Raw genomic sequence first — 26,993 nt, forward strand, 5'->3', positions numbered from 1 at the left:
TTGAACCTAATATCTAAACTTCAGCTTCCTTAATAAACTAATAAAATCCACTTGTATGGCTCAACAGCAATAATGTGAAACAGCCAACTGAGAAAACATAAGGTGCTCTTGCTGGGACTCCCTGCTCCCAGCAAACCTTGAAGGCGGCCAACTTTACCTACAGGCCGTGTATATGTGTATGTGTATGGAACCTAAAGGACTCAGGCCAAAGTGCTCCTGCTTAGAATAGGTTTCATTCTGCTTAGTATCAAGGAAGCTCTGTTGTTGGTCGGAAGGGAAGGGAAAAGCACCAATGTTAGAAACAAAATGCTAAATGCTTCTTAAGGTCTCATGCAACACGATAAACAGGAGAACCTGAAATGTAAAAGGCCACTCAGATAACTCAGCAGCAGTGATGAATTAATATTCTATAACTAAACTTGATGTGATCAACTTCAGTATGCAGCCCACGACACACTTTTAAACCATATTTGGTCATTAATTACATAGGTGTGCACCCCAGTGCTGCGACGTATGAACTGTGTGTTCCTGAATGGATTATTTAATGTTTACCTGCCTCAGCTTCTTATCTGTTAGATGGCGACAATAATGCCAAGCTTAAAGGGGGGGGGGGTTGGCAGGATCTAGTAAATTAATAAATGGGAAACCCTTGGAACAATGTGCAGCCTACAATAAGCCCTAATTAAACATTCTAGCTAGCATTCCAGGTCAGATGGTATTCCATCAACTTGTCATTTTAATACTGTACAATAATTCCGTGGCGTCGGTGAGCCATCATTTATTCAGCCCTTGTGCTAAAAGAGTATTCTCTTGTTCCAATAACCAGTCTATTTCCCACTAATAAGAAGCAACGTCTACTGTGTGTTCTCTCATTCTCATTCTCTCTCTTTCTCCCTCCCTCCCTCCCTCTCCACAATAAACACAACAAAGTGCAGAGTTTATTTAAGTTGAAGTCAGGATGTAGCTGATTACCTAGTAACGGCCTCCCCTAAACTGGGGCTGGGCACTGCGTTAACCTCTGGGATTCATGACAGCCACTGGGAAGAAGCCTTTCATCACATCCCACTTATGCAAGAAACTCCGAGATCTTAATAAGGGCTAGGACCTTTCCTAGTGCATACAAGGACTCTTTAATGATGTTCACACTGTCAGTGAGTACAGTCCAGAGCCACACCAGGCTTTCCTCACAGAAGTGTGGAGTATATAGTACACAAGACATATTCTAGCTTTGGCTCGAATGCTTTCCTGCAGCCCTCGCTGCCCCAGCTCACTCTGCTCTATTTATATCCAACCTTACAGTCCACAAAGCCAACCATCACATGAGCCCCAGAAACCGACCAGGGGAGACTCTGGTGGATGGATACACGTGAGCTTTGCAGAGGTACAGCCATTCAACCTTTAACCTGGAAAGATTGCGTAGATTTGCAGAAAAGCTGTAAAGATTTGTCAGATTTGTGTGAGCTCTCCTGTACTTTAAGGCCAGTGATTAGTTTGATGCTGTTGTTTTTAATATAAAAGCACTCAGTGGAGAAGAAGCTTCCTGCGGCCCACACTTCTTTTAAAGGTAAGAGTAGTATTTGGTTTCCAAGTTGTACCCTTTCTTACCTGATGCTCCAAATTTTAAAATATCTGTTAGGCCATGCATTTGAAGTCATCATCTGACTGGATGAAAAATGATCCAGTGGTGCTGGGGAAATTAAATATTCCCTTGAAAGAGAGTGAAACATGATCCTTATCTCTCACCTTGTACAAATACCAACTTCAGAGGGATCAAGGGCCTTAAAGTAAGACCTGAGATGCTCAAGCTCTTAGAGAAAGAGGTAGAGAAAACACCTCAGGGTGCAGCCCTAGACCACACTTTATGGAAAGATCTCTACTTGCTCAGGAAACAACAGCAACAAGCTAGACTTCATGAAATTAAAATGCTTCTGCACAGCAAAAGTAGAGAGTCGAGTGAAGGAACAGCCTATAAAACGGTGAGAATCTGTGCTAAACACAGGTGTGACGGAGGATAAACAGAAGACACATCGTACCCCAAAACCAAAACAACCCAAACTCAGCAAACCAATCAGCATCCTGGCTAATGCTGAAATACAGGGCTGGGGAAAAGGCTTGGTTGGCAAAGCATTTGCTGCCCAAGATTGTGGAGTTGAGTTTGGATCCCCAGCCCTTATGTAAGAAAGCTGACTGTGTGTGCGCCTATGATCCCAGCCCTAGGAAGGAGGAGACAAAAGGATCCCTTGTTTTGGCTGGCTAGCAAAATCTACCCAAATCAATAAACTCTGCATTTGTGAGACGCTGTCTCGAAAACTAAGACCCAGAAATTGCAAAAGACATCTGATATTCTCTGGCCTTAACCTATGTGCACACACAAACACAGACAAATGGACAAAAGATGAAGTGCGACTGGCCAATCCACATGTGGAAAAAATGTCCAACCGGCACGAGGTGTTAGAGCAATGCGAACAACTATCACACTGGGAGACCGTCTCATCCTGGTCTGAAGAGCATTCAACAAAGAAAACCGCTAATACTGAGCGATGGCAAGGATGATGGCCAAAGGATGATGGCTCTCATAGAGCCTTGGAGGGAGTGTGAACTAGTCCACACACTATGGAAATCAGCACGGAGGTTCTCAATACAAAACAAACAAACAAACAAAAACCTAAAAATAGATATACCATATCCCCATCTCTGCCCTCCTGGGCATCTGCCCAAGAGCTCTGAGTCAGCCTATCACAGGTGAGACTTGCACATCAATGTTTATTGGAGCACTGTTCGCAACAGCTAAACTCAACAAAAACCATCTAGTTAATAGCACAGAACTTAACAAAACAAAAAGCAAAAGAACAAACAAAAAAACAAAAAACCCAAAAAACAAAAAACAAAAAACAAACAAACAAACAAAAAACCCCAAAACCAAGTATCCCTAGGATGCGATTTTAAGTGAGATGTCAGGAGCCTGGGGCATGGGATCAAACTGGATGGGAGATAAACAAGCTCATCCTGGTCTCCAAGCTGAGTCGTAGATAACAAAGTCATACCCTGCCAGCATCGAGAGGAGGAGACCCTGAGACCAGGGCAACTGAGACGATGTCAGAAGGACAAACTGCATATTTTTATGATTCATGGATCCTGGATTTTATAGAAAGACATAAAAAAATCATATACAAATGACATGAAAGGAAAGTCATACCTCTCCTGTATGAAAGCTGTATGACACTCTGCATGTGCAGAATGACATGTATAGGGAGAGAGGGAGAGACAGAGGATGAAGAGGTTCATATTCTCACATGGAAATTCCCACTGTTTTGCACAAATAATACATGCCAATAACAATTACCTCAGTGCGAATGGTTCAGTGTGAAATGGTCATGTTTCAGGGAAGCGCCCCCAACTGCTTTACTGTACATTGCCCTTCGCCTCAGTGTACTGTCTGCAAACAGGGAGGAAACCTCACAGAGCCACCCGCTTCATCCTCTGATAGGAGCGTGCAGTGACATCTCAAGTCACTCATAAAGGACAACCTCGAGAGAAGTATCACATGTCAGATGCTATAAGCATTAATGTACAAAATAGATTCTATTGGTGCTCTGTCTGCATGAATGTACCGTGCCAGGAGGCTACGAGGAGTCCCGCATTGCAAAGATATTTTTCAATACAGTCACAAACATGAATGATCTTGTGTATGCCTTTCTGCCTTTGTCAAGTTAATGAAAGGGGATACGATTAGGAAAGACAGAGAGAAGGAGAGAGAGAGAGAGAGAGAGAGAGACAGAGACAGAGACAGAGACAGAGACAGAGACAGAGAGACAGAGACAGAGAGACAGAGACAGAGAGACAGAGAGAGAAACAGACGACAGACAGACTGACTGAAAAAAATGTCCTCGTGTTCCACCTCTGACCTTCCTGAACAAGCCCGCTTGGCAAAGCATTTAGAGGTCACACACCTCACCATGAAAGGAGACCCTTGTATGGAACTCATCAAAAACCGTCCAATTACTGCCACAGAAAAACAAAAAGTAGCCCCAGGTTCTGATTTTAAGTGAGATAGCAGTAACCTGAGTGTGGAATCAAGCTAGAAAGAATGTAAACGAGCTTACCTTAGGTTTCAAAGTACACTAGCCCTGCAATGGACGAGCAGGGCAGGCAAACTATGCTCGTTTCCCTGCGGAAGGCACATGGACTAGGATGGCTGTCATAAAGAAAGCCGGGTAGCAGTTTAACAGTCTTCAGTAATAATGCTGTTTTTAAGGGATATCATATAAATGCTAAGCATGAGTTAGTCACTAAGTGTGCTAAACACATCTTATGATGCTGCTAAACTGCACCCAACTCAATGTGATTAGTACCAGATTTACTCCCAGATCATTTTACCTCTTAAATAATATGCAGAACACACACAGACAGACAGACACACACACATACATACACACATATACCCACATACATACCCCCCCACACACACACATAAACACAGTCATACCCACACATACACACACACACTCACTCACACACACATACACACACACATACACACACACACACATACACACACACACACCCTCGTGAATTTGACAATTAAAAGTGCATTGAACACTCAGTGGCAGCGCATGCAACAGCCTGTGTGAGGCTTCCGTGCAATTCTCAACACCAGAAAATAGAAACAGTCTTAAGCAGTCACGTAGGTCTGGCCCCTCAAAAATAAGACTTTTCTAGAATTTTAATTCCAAAGTTAAGACTACTTCTTGGGGTGAAACACACAGGCTCTTTAAGTAGCAAATGTGTTGTTGCTGTTCATTTATTTGGGGGGGGCAGCACCCTGTCCTGCTGTGGAGGAAGAGGAGAAACAATACACACCAGAGACACAGTATGAAGCACTTGTGCTGACACCATCTTGAGGAACCTCCAGCAGAGCCAGCCACCTCCTCAAGGCTCTCACAGACGGCCCCACACCCCTCATCCTAGCACTTGCATGCTTATGGTGTCTCTCAGGCACAGCTTAGAAAACAGAAATCTTCTAAGTATTCCATTGGTGGTGAAGCATATGCTGTCCCACCACTGGGGAGGTAATTTGTAGACGAGGGAGGTAGAAACGTGTTCCCTTCTGGGCATGTACAAAGGCAAGGAGATGCCATCAAGCTGTGTGATCTATAGGCAAGAGCAACTGCTAACTAGTTACTGGGCTCTCTCTACCTCTGCAGTTCTTCCTGTGCAGAAGGTGGCTGGGGGGGGAACTCCGAGCGCCAAGCCTTGGGAGCTACCTGCCTAAAACCACTTCTCATTTCCATAACACCCAGTCCAGTTCCATCAGAATACGCTGGGAGCCTCCCCACCTTAGAAATGAATCCAGGAGTTAGCAGGCAAGGACCGCAAGGACCCTGCAAAATGTGTCAGATTCATATAAACTAGACTTCTGTGGGAAATCCCCACCAGGGGAACCCATTGACAGGCTGACAACCTTCCATTCCTATCCCAGGATGTGCTCTGTCAGGTACTTAACTGCAGGGTGCACACATCCTACAGAGAAAAGTTTGATTTTTACATTCAGCAAAGGAGCATACTAAAGTCCTCACCCACATCGGACAGAACTGAAAACTTCTCCTGTTGTGCTCTGAGGGGGCAGTAGCTCCGCCCAGCAAAGCCCACTTGCTCTACTGATTAAATCAGCCACATAGAAGCCAACATTCCACAAAGGAATGTCCATTACCATTTGCACAGATAAACAGAGCCACTGGCAAAAGCCAAAAGGCACAAGCGTCCCACTTTGACCATGCGCACCATGGCAGTGGCCTCTAGGTCTGGACTCCTCCAACCCTAACCCATCTAGAAATGGGAAGGGCAGGAAAAACAAAGGGACTCCCTTCTTCCACATACCCTGGCTTTGTATTAAGAGGAAGAAGCCACCCATCTAACAGGATACAACTCTGGGAATGACCTAAGTCCATGAGAACCTTGGGTTAAGCACTGGTTTCACTGTCAGCCTCTCAGGGCAACACTCAACATTGGAGGCCTCTTCCAAAGGTCATTACTGTGCCCATAACCTCTGTCCAAGTGTCTAGAATAGTCATGGGAACAGCAAGAGTCTAGCTACTGTTTAGCAAGAATGTGTCAAACCCAAATTTTTATATTATTAGCCTTGTATGTATGAGGACAGTTAGCCCTGGGAGCCCAGCCAAGAGGTGGGTAACTACTGACTTTTGCTTGCCTTTTATAACGGAGGAATCAGGCACAACTACAGCAACGGATTGGTCAAGGCAACGCTGCTTCAAGCAGTCTGGCGGCGAACACCCTCAGTCCTAACTGAGGCAGAGGCAGGAAGCAGAGAGGAAGGGGACGGAAGGTACTACATCTTGAGAAGACATGTTTATGAGTCCTCACAGCAACCCTGTCTGATCCCACTGAGGCCCAGTTCCTTAGTGAATCCTAACACTGATAGATGGCTCTGAAATGCTACAACAGTATGACAACTGTTACATAGAAAATTATGCTGAGAAAAGATTCATTGTTCAAGATCAAATCTTTTTCTCTCAGGTCTCTAACCATCCCTAGATACTGTATTCATGATGTAGCAAGTAACTAAATAGTGTTCTCCCAGCTCCAGGACAGAGCTGGTTTTTCTTGTTTTGGGGGGTTTGTTTGTTTATTTGTTTGTTTTTGTTTTTGAAGTCCATTCATTTGCTCTCACACTGCCTGCACCTTCCTTACCTCGGCACCTTCAACACTGAACTGATACTTCTCTGGTCTCCCTTGGCAACTGAGTTTCTCCCCGAAATTCTACCCACAGAGCAGGAAATCGGGTAACTAGTCTGAGGTGGCGGCAGAACACGGGAGCCATAAAGAATGAAGGGGAAGATTGCACCGTTTGTGGACAGCAACAGCCTGACAACCCTGGAGGCCTTGAGAGGACACGCTGAGCAGGAAGAAAGAGGAGAAACACCCAAGGAAGAGTGGGATAAGTCCTGGGGAAAGCAGCACATGCCTGTGTCCTCTAGGCCCAATGGAGGGGTCCTTCCTACTGGAAGCTAGCTTTGGGTCCCACAGTTGCCTCAGAGGGAGCCAGGTGAGGAATCAATGAGGCTGCTGCTTCTCTCTACAGACCTGGGTCAGGGTCCAAGGCGTGAAGTGTGTGCTAGAGTCAGATGGTTGTAGGGCTCTCCCAGTACCTTTCAGTGACGGTGTGTACAAGTTGACCTGGAGGATCCGTTGTACCTGTGCTGTGCTTTTCTATGCTGTGACAGGATGCTGTTGGCTCGTGGACCCCAGGTTCTGCATAATCACAAAGGCTCTGGGCACTCGCTTCCTTACAGGAGAATGAAGAACCTAGAGACTTACTGGCCAACCCAGCAGGAAGGTTAGCCCTGGCAGGAAGGGGCAGATGCCTAGAGGGAAAGGGGAAGCCATGGCTTTCTCCTGCTTTTAATAATGCAGAAGGAAAACACTGCACTATAAGAAACCATATTGAATGATTGTCTGTGTGTTTAGCTTTATTAAATTGGCAATTCAACATCCACTCCACACTATCCTATACACATTTAGTACTTGATATTCAGTTACATTTTGAGAGACGAGTTATAAAGGAAAGATAAGGACAAATCTATTTCCTGTCTCAGTAGACTAAGTAAAATCAAACTTTAGAATTACTTACAGCCATTGAGTAGGATGAGAAATGTCCCTCATAGATTTGTGTAGGGGGAAGAGCGGATACTAAAATCTGGTTTCCTAATTGACTATGTCAATAAAGAGGGTAAAAGCCAATCGCTGCAGGAAAGGTAAGGAGGAGGGATTTCTGGATCCCAGGAGGAAGAGGAGGGAAAGAGATAGAGAAAGGGCTTTTCAGCCAGCTTTGGAGAGAGAAGCATGAGCCACGGAAGGTCTGGGGGCTACTAGAACCAGTGGAGGAGGCAGAATTGTAATATAGGAGAGCTGTTGCATTTACGGCTATAGACTCTTTGCCCAGCGGTTGTGTTATCTGGCTGGCTTTGAAATATTAATGCTGTCTGGTGTTTTCCATCTGCGGCGACTCAGGTAGGCAAAAGAAAAACGTCAGCCAGCTGTGGGGTGGTTGGCCAGTAGAGACTGGAGCGGCTTGGTGAAGCCAGCCATGGGGCAGGGTAAGGCAGCCATTGCTGGCGCCGGCAAGGAGCAAGCATGGATTTTAAAATTATTCACAACAGTTTTGGGCATTTGAACACTTGCGGTCTGATGGACGGTGCTGTTGAGAGATAACTCCTTGGTGGAGGAAGAATGTCACAAAGGGTTTCAAAGACATTCCTGGTGTACTCTCGCTGCTTCCCGGGACTGCTCCTGTTCTGGAGCCATGACCCTAAGTAAGTCTTCCTTCCCCAAGTCACCTGGATCAGGGTGTTAGACTGCAGCTATAGAAAACTAACCGAGACAGCTTCAGTTCCCTGAAAACATACTCCATTCATCTGGAAAGCATGGGCCCTCAAATAGTGTGAGAAGTAAGGCCACACAGTAAGTCGACAGAGCAGCCAAATCATTGCATTTGCTTTTGTTTGGTATATTTTAAGCCCTCAGGAACACACATCAAATAAATTTCACAACAGCACCCCTGTCAAAATCCAAGACGTGCAGATTACCTGGTATCATGAGAAAATATGTCATTATACATATTTTTATTGAAACTACTTTTGGACGTGTGTGTGTGTGTGTGTGTCCATGTGTGCTTGTGTATATATGGCTATGGGTACAACTGTGTCTATGTGCAAGTGAAACCAGGGAACAGCCTTGTTTATTACAGTGTCTGCTGATAGGCCAGACAGAGAGACCTTGATTCTTGCTGTCTCTGTCTCCTAACACCGGGATTATAGCTTATTCTTAAAGATTTATTTATTTAATTTTATGACAATGATATGTGCACCTTGTGTGTGCCTGGTACCACAAGGGCCAGAAGACAGCATTGGCACTGGTATATTTACAGGTCGCCATGCAGGTGCTGGGAACCAAACTTAGGTCTTGGTGACAGCAGCTGGTTCTCTTCACAGCTGAGCCATCTCCCCAGCATCCTTATCAAGCTTTTTATGTGGGTGCTGGGAATCTGAACTCACAGCCTCATGATTAGACGACAAGCGCTTTGTAGTCTGGACCATCTCCCCAACCTCTACAATGAAACTACATTCTTAGAGCAAGAGATCCAGGCATTCGAATGAGTGGCATACCTCTAAGCCATAAGCTTCGAGATTCTGTGTTCTGTGTCCCACTCAGGGATGTTAGGATGACATACATGTGTTTTGGTGACCAGGTCGCCATTTACTACAACTTTTACAATTGTCAATAGCTTTATTGGTTTAGACTGGTAAGGACTGGTTAAATCAACCTTTTAACAAACTTCTGTATTTCCTTTGTTTCATTTAGCCTACTTTAAAAAGAATCATTTAGCTTCTGTAAGATTTTTTTTCTGTCCTTACTTTGTGCCGCATTCCTGGTTAACTAATGTTTCTACCTTGAATTCCCGGTGCTTACAAGACTGTTAAGCACCCCTGTGATTTTATCTTGCTACCAAGACAACCTCAAAAGCCTGTTGGCCAAGCTCTTAGTTGTGTATTCCGGACTGTGGAGTACGCGGTGTGGGTCCGAATCCTGGAAAAGCCCAAGATACAGATTGAACATCCTAATGTAATTAGTTTCACTTTGTTATGTGGCAAAGACAGCACTTCAGGGCAGCGAGTCCCAGTGAAGACGTGAAGGATCAATACAAATGAATGAACAGCTCAATCAGATCCTCCCTCATTAAAAGGGCAGGAGTGGGCAAGTGATCGAAGCACAGCACCTACTGGCTGTGTACAATAATCATAATCAATAATGCTTTAACCACACCAGGAATACCTACAGCCTGCATTTGAGGAGAACTTTAGTTTATATCTCATTCAAAAACAACAGGGAGTGAGTGTCTGTTTATTTAGTCAATACATTTTATGGGCTGTCCAGTATGTACCAAGTATGTCCAGTATGTACCAAGCATTATTTAAGCTGCTGGAAAGGAAGCTTAGAATAAGTTCTCTGCCCTCCTACAGTTTACATTTTAATGTGGGAGGTGATTGGGACGTCAAAATATCATGAACAAGATCAATTTTAGACTGCGGTAAGTGTGGTGGCTGAAGTTAAACTGTAGTTAACATGAAGCTACTTCCGATGCTCAGGTGAGGTGGCCGCCTCAGGTGAAAAGGAGTCACCCTGCAAAAATCCACAGGTAAAGTAGAGGAGAGGACAGTCTGAGTATCCTAACGCCTTTGTCTGCGACAAACAAGAGTTGGGAAAATTCAAGGGACAGAGACGCGGGTGACGTGGAGATTATCGGTGAAAGGACAGGTAGGAAAGATGGCTGGGTGGGCAGGCAGGACACAGGACACAGGACACAGCACACACGGAGCCATGAAAACAAAGAAAGCTTCAAGGCACTGTGTAAGAAGGACGAGACCTGCTTTAGACTTGGCGGTGGTCGCTCTGGGGTCCTGCATGGAGACGAGGTTGTACATGATACAGTCTGACAGAGCGTGATGGATTACGGAGTTGCTGCGTGTGTTGCAGCAGAGGGTGGCATGCCATGTGTACAGACAGCCAGGCAGAGGAAGAGAGTGGCTGACTGGGGATGCATCTGGATCCCAAGTCATGGCATTTGCTGATGGTGGACTGGAAAGACAGCTTCAGAAAAAAGCGTGCTGGGATGAAACAGATCACGTAATCACTGTTTCTGTGGGCCACCACTGCATTTTAGATATATGAATATCTGCTATTCACTCCGTCCTTCCCCAGACTCTGGTCCAGTCAACAAGCTAGGCCCATCCTGCTCCAGACGACAAATCTATACGGCATGCACATTGTTTGAATGGCCTCCAATCTCACATATAACGGTAACTGACGGCTGGAGGACAGAGTGTGGAAACCAGCTGACCACCATCTCCCAAATACCGAGTAAGAAGAGTCAGGCAGAGGAAGACGCATTTCCACACATTAGGAGTTCCTTCAGAGAGAAGAACTGCCCCATCTTTCTTACAGGGGACCAGATGACTGCACTGCCTTCAGAAAACCAAAAGACGGAATTTAAATGTTTCACATTTACAGGTCTTTTCCCATCGAATGCTTCCTGAGGCTTAAAGGAAATACCTATCGGACAGAAAGCTCTCTCTTTATTCCCTTTCTTTACTAAAAACACAACTGTATTAAACAATAACGACGTTTTTTTTTTAAATCCCATTAAAAATCCCACCATGGCGGCATATTGTGTCTCTACACTTACTCGCCCGCACTCACACTCATGGGACTCCCACATATATCCACAACTGTGAGTTTATATCCTGCTGTTGCCAATAGTGAGGTCATAGTTTCCACATCTGTACTGTGTGTCTCTAAGTACACACACTGTGGTGTGGCATGCCCAACATGTTATCAAGCCATAAACTATTGCCGTTGGCCCTTGACTTGGTCTTTATCTCAGTGTGACATAATACCCGAGAGGGGATGGCCCGCCTTTGATGCGGACAAATGCTCAAACGGCGCCAAGTGAACAAGCTCCGAGGCTTTCACACAGCCACCTTATTTGGTGAGTCACCAACTCACTTGTAAAATCACTTATCTGTCAATGATTTGCCAAGCCAAGTGAGTGTAGAAAAGTCAGTCAATTTCACTTGGAGATTATTCACAAGGGAGACTGCCCTAACTCACAACACACAGCAGGAAGTCAGGTGAACCTACACCAGAAAATATCCCCCTTATCCTCCCTCCCCCTCCCCCTCCCCTCTTCTTCCTTCTTATTTATTTATTTATTTATTTATTTATTTATGTATTTATAATGTGAGGACAGAACAGAAACTGAGAAGGAATCTCTTGTTCTCTTAACACCGTAGTTCCATCACGGCTGTATTCACTGGCTAGAGAAGCAGTCAGCAACAGTCTACGGGTCTCCCTGAATATCTTAGAGAAAGTTCTCAGTTAGCTCATGATACACGAACATGTGGTTGATAAACTCCGAACTATACCTAAAACACACAGACAGATGTCGCTGGTAGAGAGGTGAGCTTTAGGGTCTCGTAGCTCAGGGCACACAGGGAGATCACGTGCTCACTTAGTCCCTACAGCAGCGAGCCTCCCGATTCCTCCCTGTAACACTGGAGCCTGGGCAATATTGAACGCAGCAGGGGCTCTGGGACCAGCTGCAGCTCTCCCTGCCTTGACAACTTCAGGAATTCCACCCTTCAGAGGATGTGAAATGTATAGCCTTGTCTGAGAGGAGGCCAGCAGCAGCAGCCTGTCATGCCTCTATCCCCTCATCTGAGAGACCAGCAGCATGTTCTCCCCCCTTCCTTTTCTCAGCCTACTTGAACCTGTGAGTCCAGCTGATTCTGGAGAACATCTGAAGGAGGAAGCGGTGGTTATCCACAGATCAGATGTTACCTCGGGAGAACCTGGACTCCATCCTGGAAAGATGAGCCGTGTCCTGCTGCGTGGCACACACTCCTATTTCAAAGCCACTGGAGGAGCAGTGTCATGCTAAGGGGCTCTGTGACAACATCCTGTGCGACAGGAAATGGGAACCTGTGTTTTAATTTTAAAATGATGCAGATTTTCTGAATCTTCTGAACTCAAAGGACAGCCAGAATCTTCACACAGCTAAAATCCTGCCATATCGAACCGTGTCAGAAACAACTAAACTCTAGCAGTGCCTTGGAAATGTCTAGGCCATCGGGTATCTGAATGTCACATTAAATCCCAGAGTAGTATGTGACCTGAATTATATCCCAACCATCTTCTGCAAGAACCACAATACCAAAAATGACCAAAAACTAATTTCCACCCACCTTTGCTTCTTAAGATTATCATGTAAAAATGTGTCTATACGGGGGATGCGGTTGTAGCCCGTGAGAGACGTGTTGGCTAGCCAGTAGAAGGCGCTGGGATCAGTCCCCAGCCCTGAGTAAGTGTATAAATCCGTGAGCCAAAGGCTATATATCAAAATATCTAAAAAGAAGGATGGTGAAGGGGGCACTGCACTAACCAGTCGTCTTAGCAGTGAGCACACATTAAATATTAAATATGTGTATTCTGTACCACTCTCTCAATTCATCCCCAATTTTAAAACTCACATCCTCAGAGGATGCGTGAGTTTAAAGGGGCAATAAGGAGTCTATCTGGTTAAATAGATGATCCTGTTTCAGTACCATTTAAACTAGACATTTCTCTTTTTGTATCAATTAAACTGAATTATATGACCCTCCCTTGACTTAAAATTCAAAGAGCTCAGGGATCTGCTCCACCCACGTCTCTCTGTTAGACATGGCGTCTCCTTGCCAGCTATGTCTTGGCCTCTGCCGTGTGGGTGGCATTGCCAGATACAACAATCTCTTATTAAGTCAGAGAAACTAAGAATTACTTGACATATATCTTAAATGTATGGGTTGTAAAATAGCAACTCAGAATACTACGACTTTTCAGTTGACAGGTTTTACCTGGGATTTCTAAGGTTTGTCTGCACAGCCTAAAATTCATTAAACTCAACCGAGAGGGACTTCAAGTGAGTCTGCAGGGGAGGAGAGCTTTCAACAAGATGCTGAACTGTAGCGGCCCCTTTCTAGGGTGTACACCTTTCCAGCCATACTGCCCAGCTGACCTTTTCATTTCTTAACTGAATGATGGAAATTCCATCCCAGGTTTTCCCTTTAAATATGTTTGCCTCATAGCCCACATGGCAGAGGCCAAGACATAGCTGGCAAGGAGACGCCATGCCTAACAGAGAGATGTGGGTGGAACAGATCCCATGAAAAGAGAGACCTCTGAGGACACACACAGGCCCAGAGTGCTAGCACAGAGAGGCACTGGTGTGTATTTATAGGCAAGCCTGGACTGTTTATTTTGTCCTTATGACAGGAAATTAGGAACACTCATTTCAGAGTCAGCAACCTCTGGCCATCAAGGGTCCACTCAGAAAGCCAGCCTTGTGTAAAAGGAAACATCTCAAAATGCTCCCGCTGTAACAATTTTAGATCCTTGGTCCGAAGGCTTAATTCAGTGGAGGATGAGGAAAAACTATACACAAACCGTTTACTAGTGTGTGGAACGTAAGCACTTCCATTGCTGTCCTAAAGGAATGTAGCTGGGAGCTGAGAGAAACTCCACCCTCTCTCTCAGAGCCTTTCCAGACCTCCGAAAGCAAATGTCACCTCCCTGCACCCTGACCCTTCCTCGCCCCAAATCTCAAGGCCATCAACCAGTGAACAAGGACCTTTGTCTAGCTGGGCTTCCTGCTCTGGTTCTCAAAAGGGTTCTTAGAATACAGAGTCAAAATCATGTTCCAGGAAGACCGTCCAATCCTAAGAAATCTCTAGTCATCATTCAAAGTAAGGATCAGACAACAGGGGTTGTATGCTTGCAGAGACAGCACTGAAAAATGGCTTCAGAGAAAGAGAAGACAACTAGGAGGAGGCAAGGCCCCCTGGACAGGTGGAAACCCCACTTCACTGGAGAACCAGAGAGCCAGCAGTCCTGATCCATTTTTGTTAACCTCCTGCTCCAAGACCACTGTGCTTCCTGAGAAAGACCCATCTTCACCTCGAGCAGAACTTCCCAGACACAGTCTCTAAGGATACAGCCTGAAGGGGAGACTCTGCCCTTGTTCACTGGCTGACGGCTTTATGAGTTGGGATGAGGAAGGCACATCTAATGAGGACAAACTGTTCTCTGCTCTCACTCCCGATGGAGAAGAGTCAGAGAAGCTCACCTTCGGAGCAAGCGCCCGGAGACTTTCCTCAGGTGCACTGTCATCACTAGACGTTATGACTAGCTTCAACAGAGATCGTGTTAAAACACCAAGTCTAGACATGGTTTACCCCACCACGCTCACCCATCCATTCTAGAAGTGGCTTAACCCCATTCTGTGCCTGACAAAACTAGGCCCAAGTTCAATTTTTTCAAAGGTGGCCTAGTAAAAAGTTGTATCTAGGTCCCTCTGGCACATGGAGAAGTCCTCCTTCCGCGTGAACCCCTCTCAAATGCAGAAGGAACTGCCTCTTTGTTTATTTAGTGGTTGTCCACCTATAGTCAGCCATGATGTACCCAGTTCCACCTCAAGGATGCCTCCATCTACCCAAGTCCTAGGCACAAGTGGCTGGACCACAAGAAGGATGCATATGAACTGAGTTACTAAGATCGTAAGGGACATAATATATAAAAGTTTAGAAAAACACCTAGAGATTCAAAAACAAAAAGTACCCTGCACATATCATGCGGGTTTATAGTTCTATGTGCTTGAGAAGTTCAGGCAGAAGGATTACCTGACAGACAGAAGGACTGCCTCGACAGATAGTGCTTCAAGACTGGGCATCAACAACTTCAGCACACAGCAATGGAAAAGAGAAAAGAGGCTGGAAGACGAATCTAATTAGTTAGCTAAGATGAAGCTAGGCGGCTATGGTCATGCGCAGAAGATGGTGTGCGCACATTTTCCTATCTGCCTCCAAATAACCCACTTAATGCATGGGTCCTCAGGCTGGCTGTGGTGACGAGCTTCCTGGGAGGGAAACAGTGGAGCACTGCTTCATGCGTTAAATGAAGCCACTAACAGAAGAGTTTCACAAAGGGACTTCTATCTGTAGTGTAAGTTTATCAACCCAGCACTACTGATGAACCCAGTTTTTAATTCTTTATTCCTGGATGTTACAGGAGGTGTAATGGCATCTCGTTTCAACCACTAGAGGCCAGCAGCAGGTCCCTTGCTTTGCACCTTGTGTCGACCCGAAAGTGTCTACTGAAATGAACAAACATACCCAGCGCGTACAGGAGAACAATCGGGACCAGTCCCCTTTCCCCCAAGAGCCTGAGAGTTAGAGGGGCTCTCCCTGAAAGAGGGAAGAGAAACAGAATGCAGAACTGGCCAGACACTGGTTCCTTGTACCAACATTCATTGAGGACTGAAATTATCTGAGGGGACAGTCCAGAAATGTACATGATCCAGATCTTAGACAATCTGCTTTAGGTGGCCAAGAATCAAACATACTCAGAAACAGAACAAAGGAGATGGAGCCAATGATGACGATGATGACGATGGCGATGGTGACAATGGTGGTGATGTCGACAGTTTTAAGAATGGCGTTTTTAGCCCTGTGAGGTGCTCTACAGAGTCAAAGCTGAGTTGGTGAGAAAGAACACGCCAGGGGTATCAGCAGTGTCAAACGGAGGCCCCTACCAGGGTGCTGACGTGATACTGAGACTAAACACCCTGGAATGTGAAACAACGTGGGAAAGAGGGGTGGAGACAACAGGGCCTGTTCTATACCAGGGGCCTCCAGCCACTTGAAACACAGCAAGAGGCCATAAAGCCTGCGGGCCAGATGTGTGTTCTTAAAAAGCTTGTGAAAGGCACCAGGTGCGCCTGGAGTAGAAGCAGCCCAGGGGATTCTGAGGGCTTAAGGAGCACAGGCCACTTGTCCTTGGGTACAGCACAGGTGCCCTGCCGAGAACTGTACACAAAGTAAGTCTGCCACACCTGGTCTCGCCCTGCCGGTAGGCACCTTGGGGCAACCTTAGAAATAGTCACTGGAGTGACATAAGCCGGAGGTATTTCTGTGCCGGCCAAGGTTCCTGCCCTCCAACAATTATGACCAAACTGAGGCAAAGAATGAACCTGTCATTCAAAAGGGACCAGGTGAACCGGGGAGTTTCTTCAAGCCACAAACAAGGGGGAAGTCACAGAAGTAATCAAGCAACAATTCCCCGTTTCCTTGTCCAGGGAACCAGAGGCTAAAGCAAGAGAGGAATGCAGAGCCTGAGTCCAGAGGATTCCCTGGAATCAACTCCCCAACTACAGGCTGACTGAAACCACAGCAGGGCCTTTCCTACCAGCCAGGCCAAGCTCCCTGCTCACCAGGCAGCAAGATGTCTACAGTGGTTAGACAAGCACCCTGTGCTTATAGTCCCAGCTACTTGGGGAGCTGAGCCAGGAGCAACCTTTGGGTCTAAGTGGTCACTTTTTATTCCCTGGCATCACAAAAAGGGGGTGGATGGATGGATGGATGGATGGATGGATGGATGGATGGATGGATGGACGGACTGACAGATGACAGATATATGGATCTCTCTACATTATTCCAACTTTACCACATACTTGGAATTTTCAAGAAACAATACCAAAAGCAATTTTTTAATTTGTTAGTTTGGGACTCGAACACAGAGATCCACCTGCCTTTGCCTCCCGAGTGCTGCGATTCAAGGTGTACAGCACCATGCACCACCTCTGAAAGCAAGTAGCATTACTCTATCCTAGAATGGTCCAAAAGGAAAATATGTTAAATAAGAATTACAGGGTATAAAAGACTATGGCCATAATGCAAAGTTTGTGAGAATAGGTACCAAAGTATTAACTGTTGTTATCTTGTGAAAGTTTGAAAATGGGCTAACAGGTGAGTTTTACTTTTCATGCATTTATACTTTTTAATCTATTTTTTTAAATCAGCATTTGTTGATTTGCCATCAAAACAAAATGTATGCTTAAAAGAAAAAGAATTTTGAGTGCTGAAACCAACCCCAGGGAACGCTATTGTTGGTTCTCACCTCCAGGGGAGGAAATTTAAGTGGTAAAACATTCACCTGGCATGTGCAAAGCCTAGATTTGGTTCCTAGTTCCATAAAAAAGAAACAACAAAAAACTTTCATAAAATAATCAGTGAAAAAAATAGTCAAAACAATGACATTTATTGTAATTAGCATTCACTGAGTAATTAAAACATACCAGCTATTGTGTGCAGTGGTTTGCATAAATTACTAAATTTGGCAAAGTCACTGATACATTACTTAATCGAAATGGGTTGGTAAATTAGCTTTCCTCAATGGCAAAGTCTATGCAAATATTTCAAAATCTGAAGCCTTCTGTTCCCACACATTTCGGATAAGGAATACACAACCTGTACTAACAACCCTGAGATAACTACTCAGCCCCACGTCACATGGTAGAACAAAGGCTTGAAGAAGGAACTGCCCAGTGTCTCTAACAGCTGCTCCCGGGAAGGTTTCCAAGCTGGGCCGGTTCCCAAAGGCCATGCCTTAGCAAGCAGGGTTTGAGGAAGAGGACACAGGAAGGAGAGTGGGGAAAAGAGGAGCAGGAGAACTGGGGTAGGGAAGACTACAGAACCTGGCTCAGTCTCTGACCCAGAAGGGTTCTGCTCTGTAGACGACTTACAGACCGAAGCAGAGCTACACAGATATTCTGGTGTCGAGGAAAAGCAATGCGTGTTCTGAAAGAAGAGACAACACAGGCCAAGGATGTGGCTCAGTGAGGAAAAGTGCTGGCCCTGCAGGACTGGTGGTTGGAGTTTGAACCCCAGAACCCAAAAGACGGCGGAAGGAAGAAATGGGCTTAAGAAAGTTGGTCTCTGACTTCCGCATGTGTGTGTGTGTGTGTGTGTGTGTGTGTGTGTGTGTATGCATATGTGTATTAAAAACAAACACACAAATATTTTTAAAAAGGGACTAGAGATCTTGGTGACGTTTAATATGAAGAAACATATAAGCAAACTGCCCCCAGACCCTTGACATAAGATTCATTAGCACTTGACCTGTTCGCCCACCACCTTAGCTCTGGCCAACCCCACCTATCATCGTTAAGACGTACTCGGCTAACCCACAGGACTGCAGCACTCTCAAGGGAGCGAGTGCAACTGTACTTTGAGACCAACAGTGTTAACACTGTGTGCCAATCACCAACGGCAGGGCCAACAGATTCTTTGACTTGGGCATCAGCACTGCAGCCCTCACGATTTTCTAGGGACTATACTACGCAGCCAAGGCTGTGAAGAAGGCTATACAGAGAAGACCCTGCCAGGGAAACCAACCGTTCAGAGCTGACGTCCCCATTCATAATCTGCTCTACCATTCCCTTCCCTGTCTCTGATGTCTTTCAAATTCTCATCTCCAGCTCCAGTCTAAGGGCTGAGATCCCAGTTCTCACTTAGATACACGGAAAAGGCATTCCCAGTGCACAGCTCTTCCTGTGCATAGAAGCTCCGCCCCGTCCCATGATAGGCAAGGTCACATGACTGGCTCCAGCTAATGACCTGTGAGCAATATGGGTGCTCCTCTGCACACAGTCAGAAGAAAGAAACAGACCAGAGGGAGGCTACCTGAATTGCTGCAGGAAGGACATCTCCAGGGTCCACAGGCCTGTGCTGGTTTAACTCCTGTGACTAAAGGGCTATTTGCGACCGCACTGCAGGCAACCTATCCTGGCCAACACAACAAGCCTAGTGGCCATCCTGGGCACATCACAACTATATCTAATGTCACCTCCACCTTCTTCCACCTAAGTCCAAAGACGCCTACCTACCTCTTGCTTTCATGAACCCCTGTATCTTGGGTTCTGCCCACCCCCTTTTGCATCTCCAGGCCCATGTGAACCAAATGCTCTGACACGATGTGCTAACTTGTTATTTACAGAGATAAAAGTCCCAAGCAAAAGATGATTTTAAAGAGATGATAGAATACATAAAAAGACCACACACAAGGAAAGCATCCTCTGTGTGTGTCCGGGGGGGCGGGGATGATTACTTATTCATGAAATGCTGACTTACATATTCAACTGTATTCAACTTTGAAGCCTTCCTCTTATGCTAAGTAACTAATGTTACTGGGGCTGGTCAGGGAGGGGTCTCAATCCCCACCCATCCTGCAAAGGGCATCAGGGTAGGTGGGATAAGCTCCTACACTTGCTTTACATTCTTGGAATCGGTCATACTGCCACCACTCAGAGAAAATGGAAAATGAAACTCTTCACAAATATCACCAGTGACTTTAAAAATTAAAAGCATAAGCCCACAGGATTATAATGCAAATATCAAAAGTACACCTCAAAGGTCACTTACCACCTCTTTTTTTTTTTTTCTAACCCTTCCTGGAAAGGGGCCAGCATGCACTGTCTCAGGAAGCGGCTGTGAGAGAAAATGTACTCTGTGCTTTCCTCAGCCCTCTCTGGCTTACAGTGCTGCTAATTTCAAAACTAGCTCCCAGGTCACACAGGCTACACACAAAGGAGGCGCACACTCCGACGTGTTTATGGACCAACTAAGCCAAGTGTCACACCTGCAAATAATGGGGCTGAAATGTGAACTTCCAAACCTTTAATCTCTCCTTTGTTTTCCATGGGAACGCGAAGGAAGGTTTCCTATCAGAAGGGAAACTGTACAAAAGGCCCCATGATGTAATGACCACTCCACTAGTCTTTCTCTAGAGCAAGACAAAACATCCTCAAAGCGCTGATGGTGAGTCGACAGTGTACAGCTGTAAAAGGGGGGAATGAAGTGTAATTAACCCATTTTCTATTCTGTAACCACACTCAACTAAGTTTTCTGTTCCTCTACATCAACTTAAAAAAATTGCAATTACTTATCAGTCACATAACTAAATATAAAACAAATAGAGAACCCTTACATTTCAATTCATTCAAAAGGCAAAACACGACTGCTATCTATCTCGCCCCACCTATCTCATCCCAAGAATGTTACTAACCGCCTCGAGGTTGCTCAGCGTCCCTGCAAGACACAAGTCCATGCTACAATTAGAATGACTGGGCTTCATTTCAGCCACATGAGTCAAGAGGAAACAGCATGTTAAGTGTTTATTGGTCAGCACACAACTGTAGCTTATTGACAAGAGTTACTTCTGCTCTAATTCATGCGAAGTTCACCAACCCTGGGAACAGTAAGGTAAGCTAGTGGTTCTGCCCCGTAAGTCATCTTTGACCTCTAACCGGGTGATTTCTGAGTCATATTTGAGGGTACCTATCTGTACCTTAAAGATGGGACTTGGTACTGATGTCTGCTTTCCCTTAGATCTTTTCTTCATTTAGCTGCCAGTGAACCACGTGCCAACCTCACAAAGGTTCATGAGCATCCTGTCTTCTGTCATCAAGTGACTCATCAAAGGAAGCCCATAGTCGTCAGTCACTGTACAAATGGAAAATAAGCCACTGGGTATCTGAAACCCTCCCTCTCTGCCCTCTGCCCCACTCACTCCTGAGTGCAGGAGCAGTAGGCTGGGTGCTGCTCTAAGCCACACCGAAGTGGTACTGGAGCAGTTACTTAAGGATGCTGTACGTTTGGGCGCCAGGGAGAGGAACCATCACAGGTCAAGCTAACGGTGACAAAGAATCTGAATGGCACCCTCGAGAGGCAAATTTTCAGTTCAAACTGGACCCTTAATTTTCTCAGAGATGAAAGAGGGAAGCCTGGACTCGGCTTGATGGCCACGTGCTTTCCTTTACAGGAAGAGAAGCAGCTGGGAAGGCAAGGAGCACCTTCATACCTGTGCTTGGCAAACACTGGGAAGCAGCCCAATGACTCAAGGCAGTGTTTGCCTAAGGAAGTCACTTAAACTGTCCCTGGATAAACCTCTTCCACCTCAGGCACGGGGCACAGTACTCATGTCCTGCTCAACTCTAAGGAGCCAGAGTTTAGAGGTCAAAGCAGCAAGGGGTGCGTGCACAAGTAAGTTGATATCATGAGTGTGTAATGAAGCCCATTCTTCAAAATGGGGACAAAAACATGATGCGTTCTTTCAGGCTGTCCTCTTGACTCCCACACATATCGTGCCATCACCCCTCCAACCAGCGAACAGTGCTGCTAGCTTGTATGCGCCCCACCTCCCACACACACACAGAGTCTCTGTCCCACACATATTTAATAAATATATTTAAAAATGATTTTTAAAATGTAATGCAGTAAAAATAAACTAATTTCCCAATAGCTCAGTAAATAAAAATCAGGAGAATTGTTTTAGAAATCAAAACGAACGCAATAGTCAAGCCTTTAACAGTTCCGTACACTAGTACAAGAGCACACAGATGAGGCACCAGGCCCTCAGAATTCCACTGACCCTTCCAGGACACTGTAGAATAACTGCAGGTGGAAGACAGCAGACCAGGGGGTCTTCCCCGCCACAGAGGGACCCCCAGAGGGAACACCATTGCTGTGCTGGTCGAGGTGAAAGGCTGGAGGAAGAGACCAGTGGAGGAATTAAAATCAGTCACGAGTCATAGGAGGGGAAGTGGCTTACTCTGAGAAATGTAAAAATAAAACCAGGAAAAGACAGCACTGGTCTCCACTGTAGCTGTCAATCTCAGCCTCCGCACAGGGCCACGGCTCCTGGCCTAGCACCACAAAGAAAAGTAGCCCCCGTATCAGAGAGCTCACAACAGCCTCTAGCTCTAGGGTACGTGACACTCTCTCCTGGACACTGCAGACACTCCAAGTGTGTGTGTGTGTGTGTGTGTGTGTGTGTGTGTGTGTGTGTGTGTGTTCGTGCATGTGTGCAGCCCCCAAATTTTTAAACTAAAAATGAATCGTTTCCTAAAAAGTCAACAATAACGATTTAAAAAAATGGCAGAAAACCTGAGAAACAACAGAGGTATTCCTGTCCTCCATCTGCTTTGAACAGTCACATGTGCACCCATACACATGAACACACACACACACACACACACACACACACACACACACAAGTTTGTATGTTTTATCTGCCTAAATTATTCCTTAACTAAGTTAACTTTAAATTACATGTGTGCAGGCTGTGGAAAAGGCTTAGCAGTTACAGCAGTTGTATGAGCAAAAATATCAAAACTGGAATTCCCAGAATTCACAAGAACATTAGGGTAAGCATAACAGCCCACCACAGTCCCATATTAAGGAAGGAGAGATGGGGAGTCCCTGGGGCCAGCTGGCTAGAGAACTATTATCAGCCGACTCTGCGTTTGATTAAAAGATCCTTCCTCAAAAAAAAAAAATGTATGGTGGGAAAAGACTCAAGGAAGATTCCAGGTGTCAGCACGAGGCTTCTATGTGCACACATGTCTCTATGTGCACTCCATGAGCACACATGAGCGCCTCTATGTGCACACATGCACAGTCGCACACATAGACCAGGCCCATATGCATGCATGTGTACAACACACATAAGATAGGAACATGGACACCAAAGTTCCATACTGCATGACTGCATAAATATGAAAGATCTAGAACAGGTAAGTTCTCAGAAGCAGGAAGCTGACTACTGATTGCCAAGCTCTGGCAGAGGGTGGCATAGAGCAACTGTGTGACAGGAACGGGCGGGTAGTGCTACCAACAAAACACGTTTGGGAAGGAGAGAAGGGTAGTGGTTATAAAACATGTGAACGCTCTAATGCCACTGAGATGCAGTGATAACGGGGATAATTTTGTTGTGACTTTTTGCCTCAGGAGAAAATACATGTAAAACAACACATTTTACAAGAGTATATGCAGACTAAAGCACTTACAGAAACGCTCAAGTGGCTGGCTCCAGGGAAAGGATGGTAAATCACAAGACTAAATGTCGTCTGGTAAAAGCCTCCACCAGACCCTGTTAACCCTGAGCCATGAACTAGCCATGGGCTGCTGGACCTCTAGTCTCGGGGACGAAGAACCTGCTGACTGGCTGCCCGGAAAAGGAAGAGAAACATAAATGTCATTCAACTCTAGTCTTTGGTTTGCCGCTTACCGCGTCTACTCTCGGCTGAAAACACGGCACTCTCTCCATTCATAATACGCAGCGTGCTGAATCAGGCAGCCCTGAGGAAGTACCAGTACTCATTCTCAACTTCCTTTCCTTGACATTTTACACTTGTCTTTATGTGTGTGTGCACATAAGGACTTCATAATGACCCAAAAACAGTATGCAATCATATACACCAAAACAAAACCCTATGCTCAAAAGAGGTTTATTGTTTGTATATATCCCTTATCCCCAAACCTTTCCCACAAGTCACTACCAAATGACCACATCATACACACACACACACACACACACACACACACACACACACACACACACACCACTTTTATAGTCCTCTAAACTGGAGTTGATACAATTTGACTTTTACGAGAAGGATAAAAAAATTTAGCTAGATAAGAGTTCATTGTATCAAGATGGCCCTTCCCTAAGCCCTGTGACCACCTGGCTTGGCTGTCTAGATCAAGTTTAAAGGCCTGGAGTTGGTTCAGAGGACCCACACACAGTGCCAGTATTATAAGTTCATGAAACTGGCCTTGAGCTCCAGGCTGCTCCAACTACCGTGTTAAAAACCCTACGTTCTGTGTCTGTTTCCCGATCTCCAAACACAACATGTCACCTGCTCAAGTGCAGTGTACCTAATCGAGTTCTCAAGGATTTCCTTTTCCTCAAAATAAACTAAAAAGCTGCCCTTTTAAATAATTAGTCACGAATGTCAGTTGCCTTGAGGTGACAGAGGAGGCAGATCTGACATTTGTGGAGACAGGGCAGCTGGAAAGAATCACACAAGGAGGTGGAGTCAGGGACCCAGGGAAATGCTCCCTCCCTTCTAGGCTAAGCAAAGACTTACATTCAGTTTAGAAAGCTAAAACAAGGTTTTTGGTTTTATTTCTTTATCACAGTGCGGGTAGAAATCATGACCACAAACCTGGCTGGGGCAGAGCAGGCTCTCCATCTGCTTATGGGGGTCTGGGAATCTGCACCCTGGGGCTAGAGGAGAAGCTCTTCTCTCTGTGTGTCAAAGGCTACCTGGCTCCTCACCTCTAAGGACTGGGCAGTTCCACAACACAATGACTTTTTTTTTAACATAGCATCCCACCCACACAGAATTCTAATAAGCTTGACAAAGAGGATCATTGACCGTGGATAAAATCAGCAAAGTCGGGGGAGACTTTGTGCGGAGGAGGAACAGGGGGAACAGGGCTCTGACAGGGATAGGCCTTTCAAGGGCTTCCTTCTTCCTGGAGCCAATTTGCTGGACAGGGGAGGAAACTATGGGAGGGTGACCACATGGGGAGGTAAAGAGAGATCCCTGAAAGAACTGTAGCAAGGACTCGGCCACCCAGAGATGGTGCAACCTGGACCGACAAGCGAGAGGATCTTCTGTCAACCATCTCAGGGCTGGCTTGGGTTTTTATTTTTGTTTTCCTTATACTTGATGTTGTTTGTGTCCGGATGTTTATTCTACTTGCAAAATACTTAAAACAGAAGTCACAAAACATTTTCCAAGTTTATAACTTAATTTATTTTGACAGAAACAGACATGTGCCTGCACAACAAAAGCAGTGTTTGCTTGGCTGCCTCAACATGGCCCAGAATTCCTCCTGCAAGAAATTTCTGGGTATGGTGGATCGAAAGAATAGGGCAAAAATGCCTTCTTTTTCAGTGAAGCAAGCCCGTCTAATAAAATGGCGAGTCACCACCTCCAAAACAGCTGTGACAAACCACCTTCAAAGGAATCCATTGTTCATTCCTGGGACTCCTTCCTTCTACAGGCATACAGGTCCCATCAGGCCTCAGGTCTAGATCACTTCAGGAACAGCCTGGGACTCTGGTCTCCTGAGGAGGCCAAGGTCAAGGCCCCGCACACTCCAGACTCGGTGAGGACCAGCATGCTGCCCTCACTGTACACAGAGGCATTGCCTTAGCCACCAAACCTTTGAAGAAGCCAGCCAAAGCGACATGTACCCGACAGCTGGTAGTGTCTTATCTTTGTAGGAGACTCTGGGTTGCAAAGACACACAAAGAGAAGAGCAAGGAGGGAAGGTGGGAGGGAGGGCGGGGAGGGAGGATAGACAGACCAAGACAGATGTCAGCTGAGGCACCTGGGGAATGGGGCTAAGTTCAGCTCTAGCCCAGGGCCTGCAGCAGCAACAGGTATGCCTGGTCACATAAGGCCGCTCCTGCTCATGCCTGCCCGACAGCATTTCCACAAAGCAGTGCCTAAAGAACCTGTGTAAGCTCACAGAGCCAAAGTCAGTGACATGCACTCAATGCTGCTCTCTTTTTTTTTTTCTTTTTTTCGGAGCTGGGGACTGAACTCAGGGCCTTGCGCATGCTAGGCAAGCGCTCTACCACTGAGCTAAATCCCTAACCCCTGCTCTCGTTTTTCAGAACCATCCCTCTCTCCTGAGACGCGGGAGAGTGTCTGAAAGCAGATCCATCTGACGAGGAACACCTCCCACAGCCTCACTTCCCCGTGGACAGTCATTACACAGAATGGGCCTTCACCCTGAGTTAGGAAGCCTGAGTCACAAACGGGCCAGTCTCAAGGTGCGAGGGAGAGCTTGGTTGGTCTAACGTGCTATGCCAATCTCTACCACCTTCCTAAACAGCAGAAATGCAGACCCAGACAAATACATTGAAATCACATCAGCTCACATTTCAAATGCTTCTCATCAAGAACCAGAACTTATCATCACTTCCTTACTGGCCACAAAATGCACCTGGGAGTGTATGTGTGTCTGTGAGCGTCAGAGCCAGCTGGAGGAACCTACTTACATCCGGGAAACATCTTTGCCCATGTGGTTTAGTTAAGACAGCTTACTAGCAGCAAACCCTTTAAACTCTTCTCTTTTAAAATAACAAAAAGATATATTTTCTATGCATTGTTGTTATGTCTGTATGAGGGTATCGGATCCCCGGGGACTGGAGTTACTTACAGTTGTGTGTTACCACATGGGTGCTGGGAATTGAACCTGGATCTTGTGGAAGAACAGCCTGTGCCCTTAACTGCTGAGCCATCTCTCCAGCTCTTACACTCTCTTTGGTGTAAACAGAGTTCACGACCTGTGAGTTGAGATCCCTTTTTTTTGGGGGGGGGTCATATATCATATATCACACGTATCAGATATTTACATTATGATTCACAACAGCGAAATCACAGTTATGAAGTAACGATGAAATGGTTGGGAGTCCCCACAGCATGAGGAACTGTGTTGAAGGGTCGCAGAGTCAGGAAGGTTGAGAAGCACTTGTGCAGAGGAAACAGCTGCTATAGCGCGCTGTTATTAAGAGCATGGTAATCCCTGACAAGAATCTGCCCACTGGAGCCCTGATACACAGGACCACACAGACTGGAGAGGGATGTCACTGCTGAGCCCTGCACTCTGCCCAGCAAAGCTCCTCTTCTGAACCCTCAGTGGTCAGTGCTGCTGCTGTCTGCTGCAGGAGGTCTGGGGGGGAACAGC

The 26,993-nt window shown here is 45.9% G+C and overlaps 1 protein-coding gene across 3 annotated transcripts in view; it reads right to left on the reverse strand.

The window, feature by feature from the left end:
• The window catches only part of Stk39 (serine threonine kinase 39), a 266,876-nt gene that overhangs the window by 211,459 nt on the left and 28,424 nt on the right, over positions 1–26,993 (reverse strand). Inside the window, exon 1 of one of the 3 annotated variants that reach the window (XM_008761922.4) lies at positions 21,874–21,989. Coding sequence (XP_008760144.1) covers positions 21,874–21,964 — 91 coding nt within the window. The 5' untranslated portion in view covers positions 21,965–21,989. 3 annotated transcript variants of the gene reach the window in all.

Source organism: Rattus norvegicus, chromosome 3, assembly GCF_036323735.1.
Source record: "Rattus norvegicus strain BN/NHsdMcwi chromosome 3, GRCr8, whole genome shotgun sequence".
In the NCBI taxonomy this organism is placed as follows: domain Eukaryota; kingdom Metazoa; phylum Chordata; class Mammalia; order Rodentia; family Muridae; genus Rattus; species Rattus norvegicus.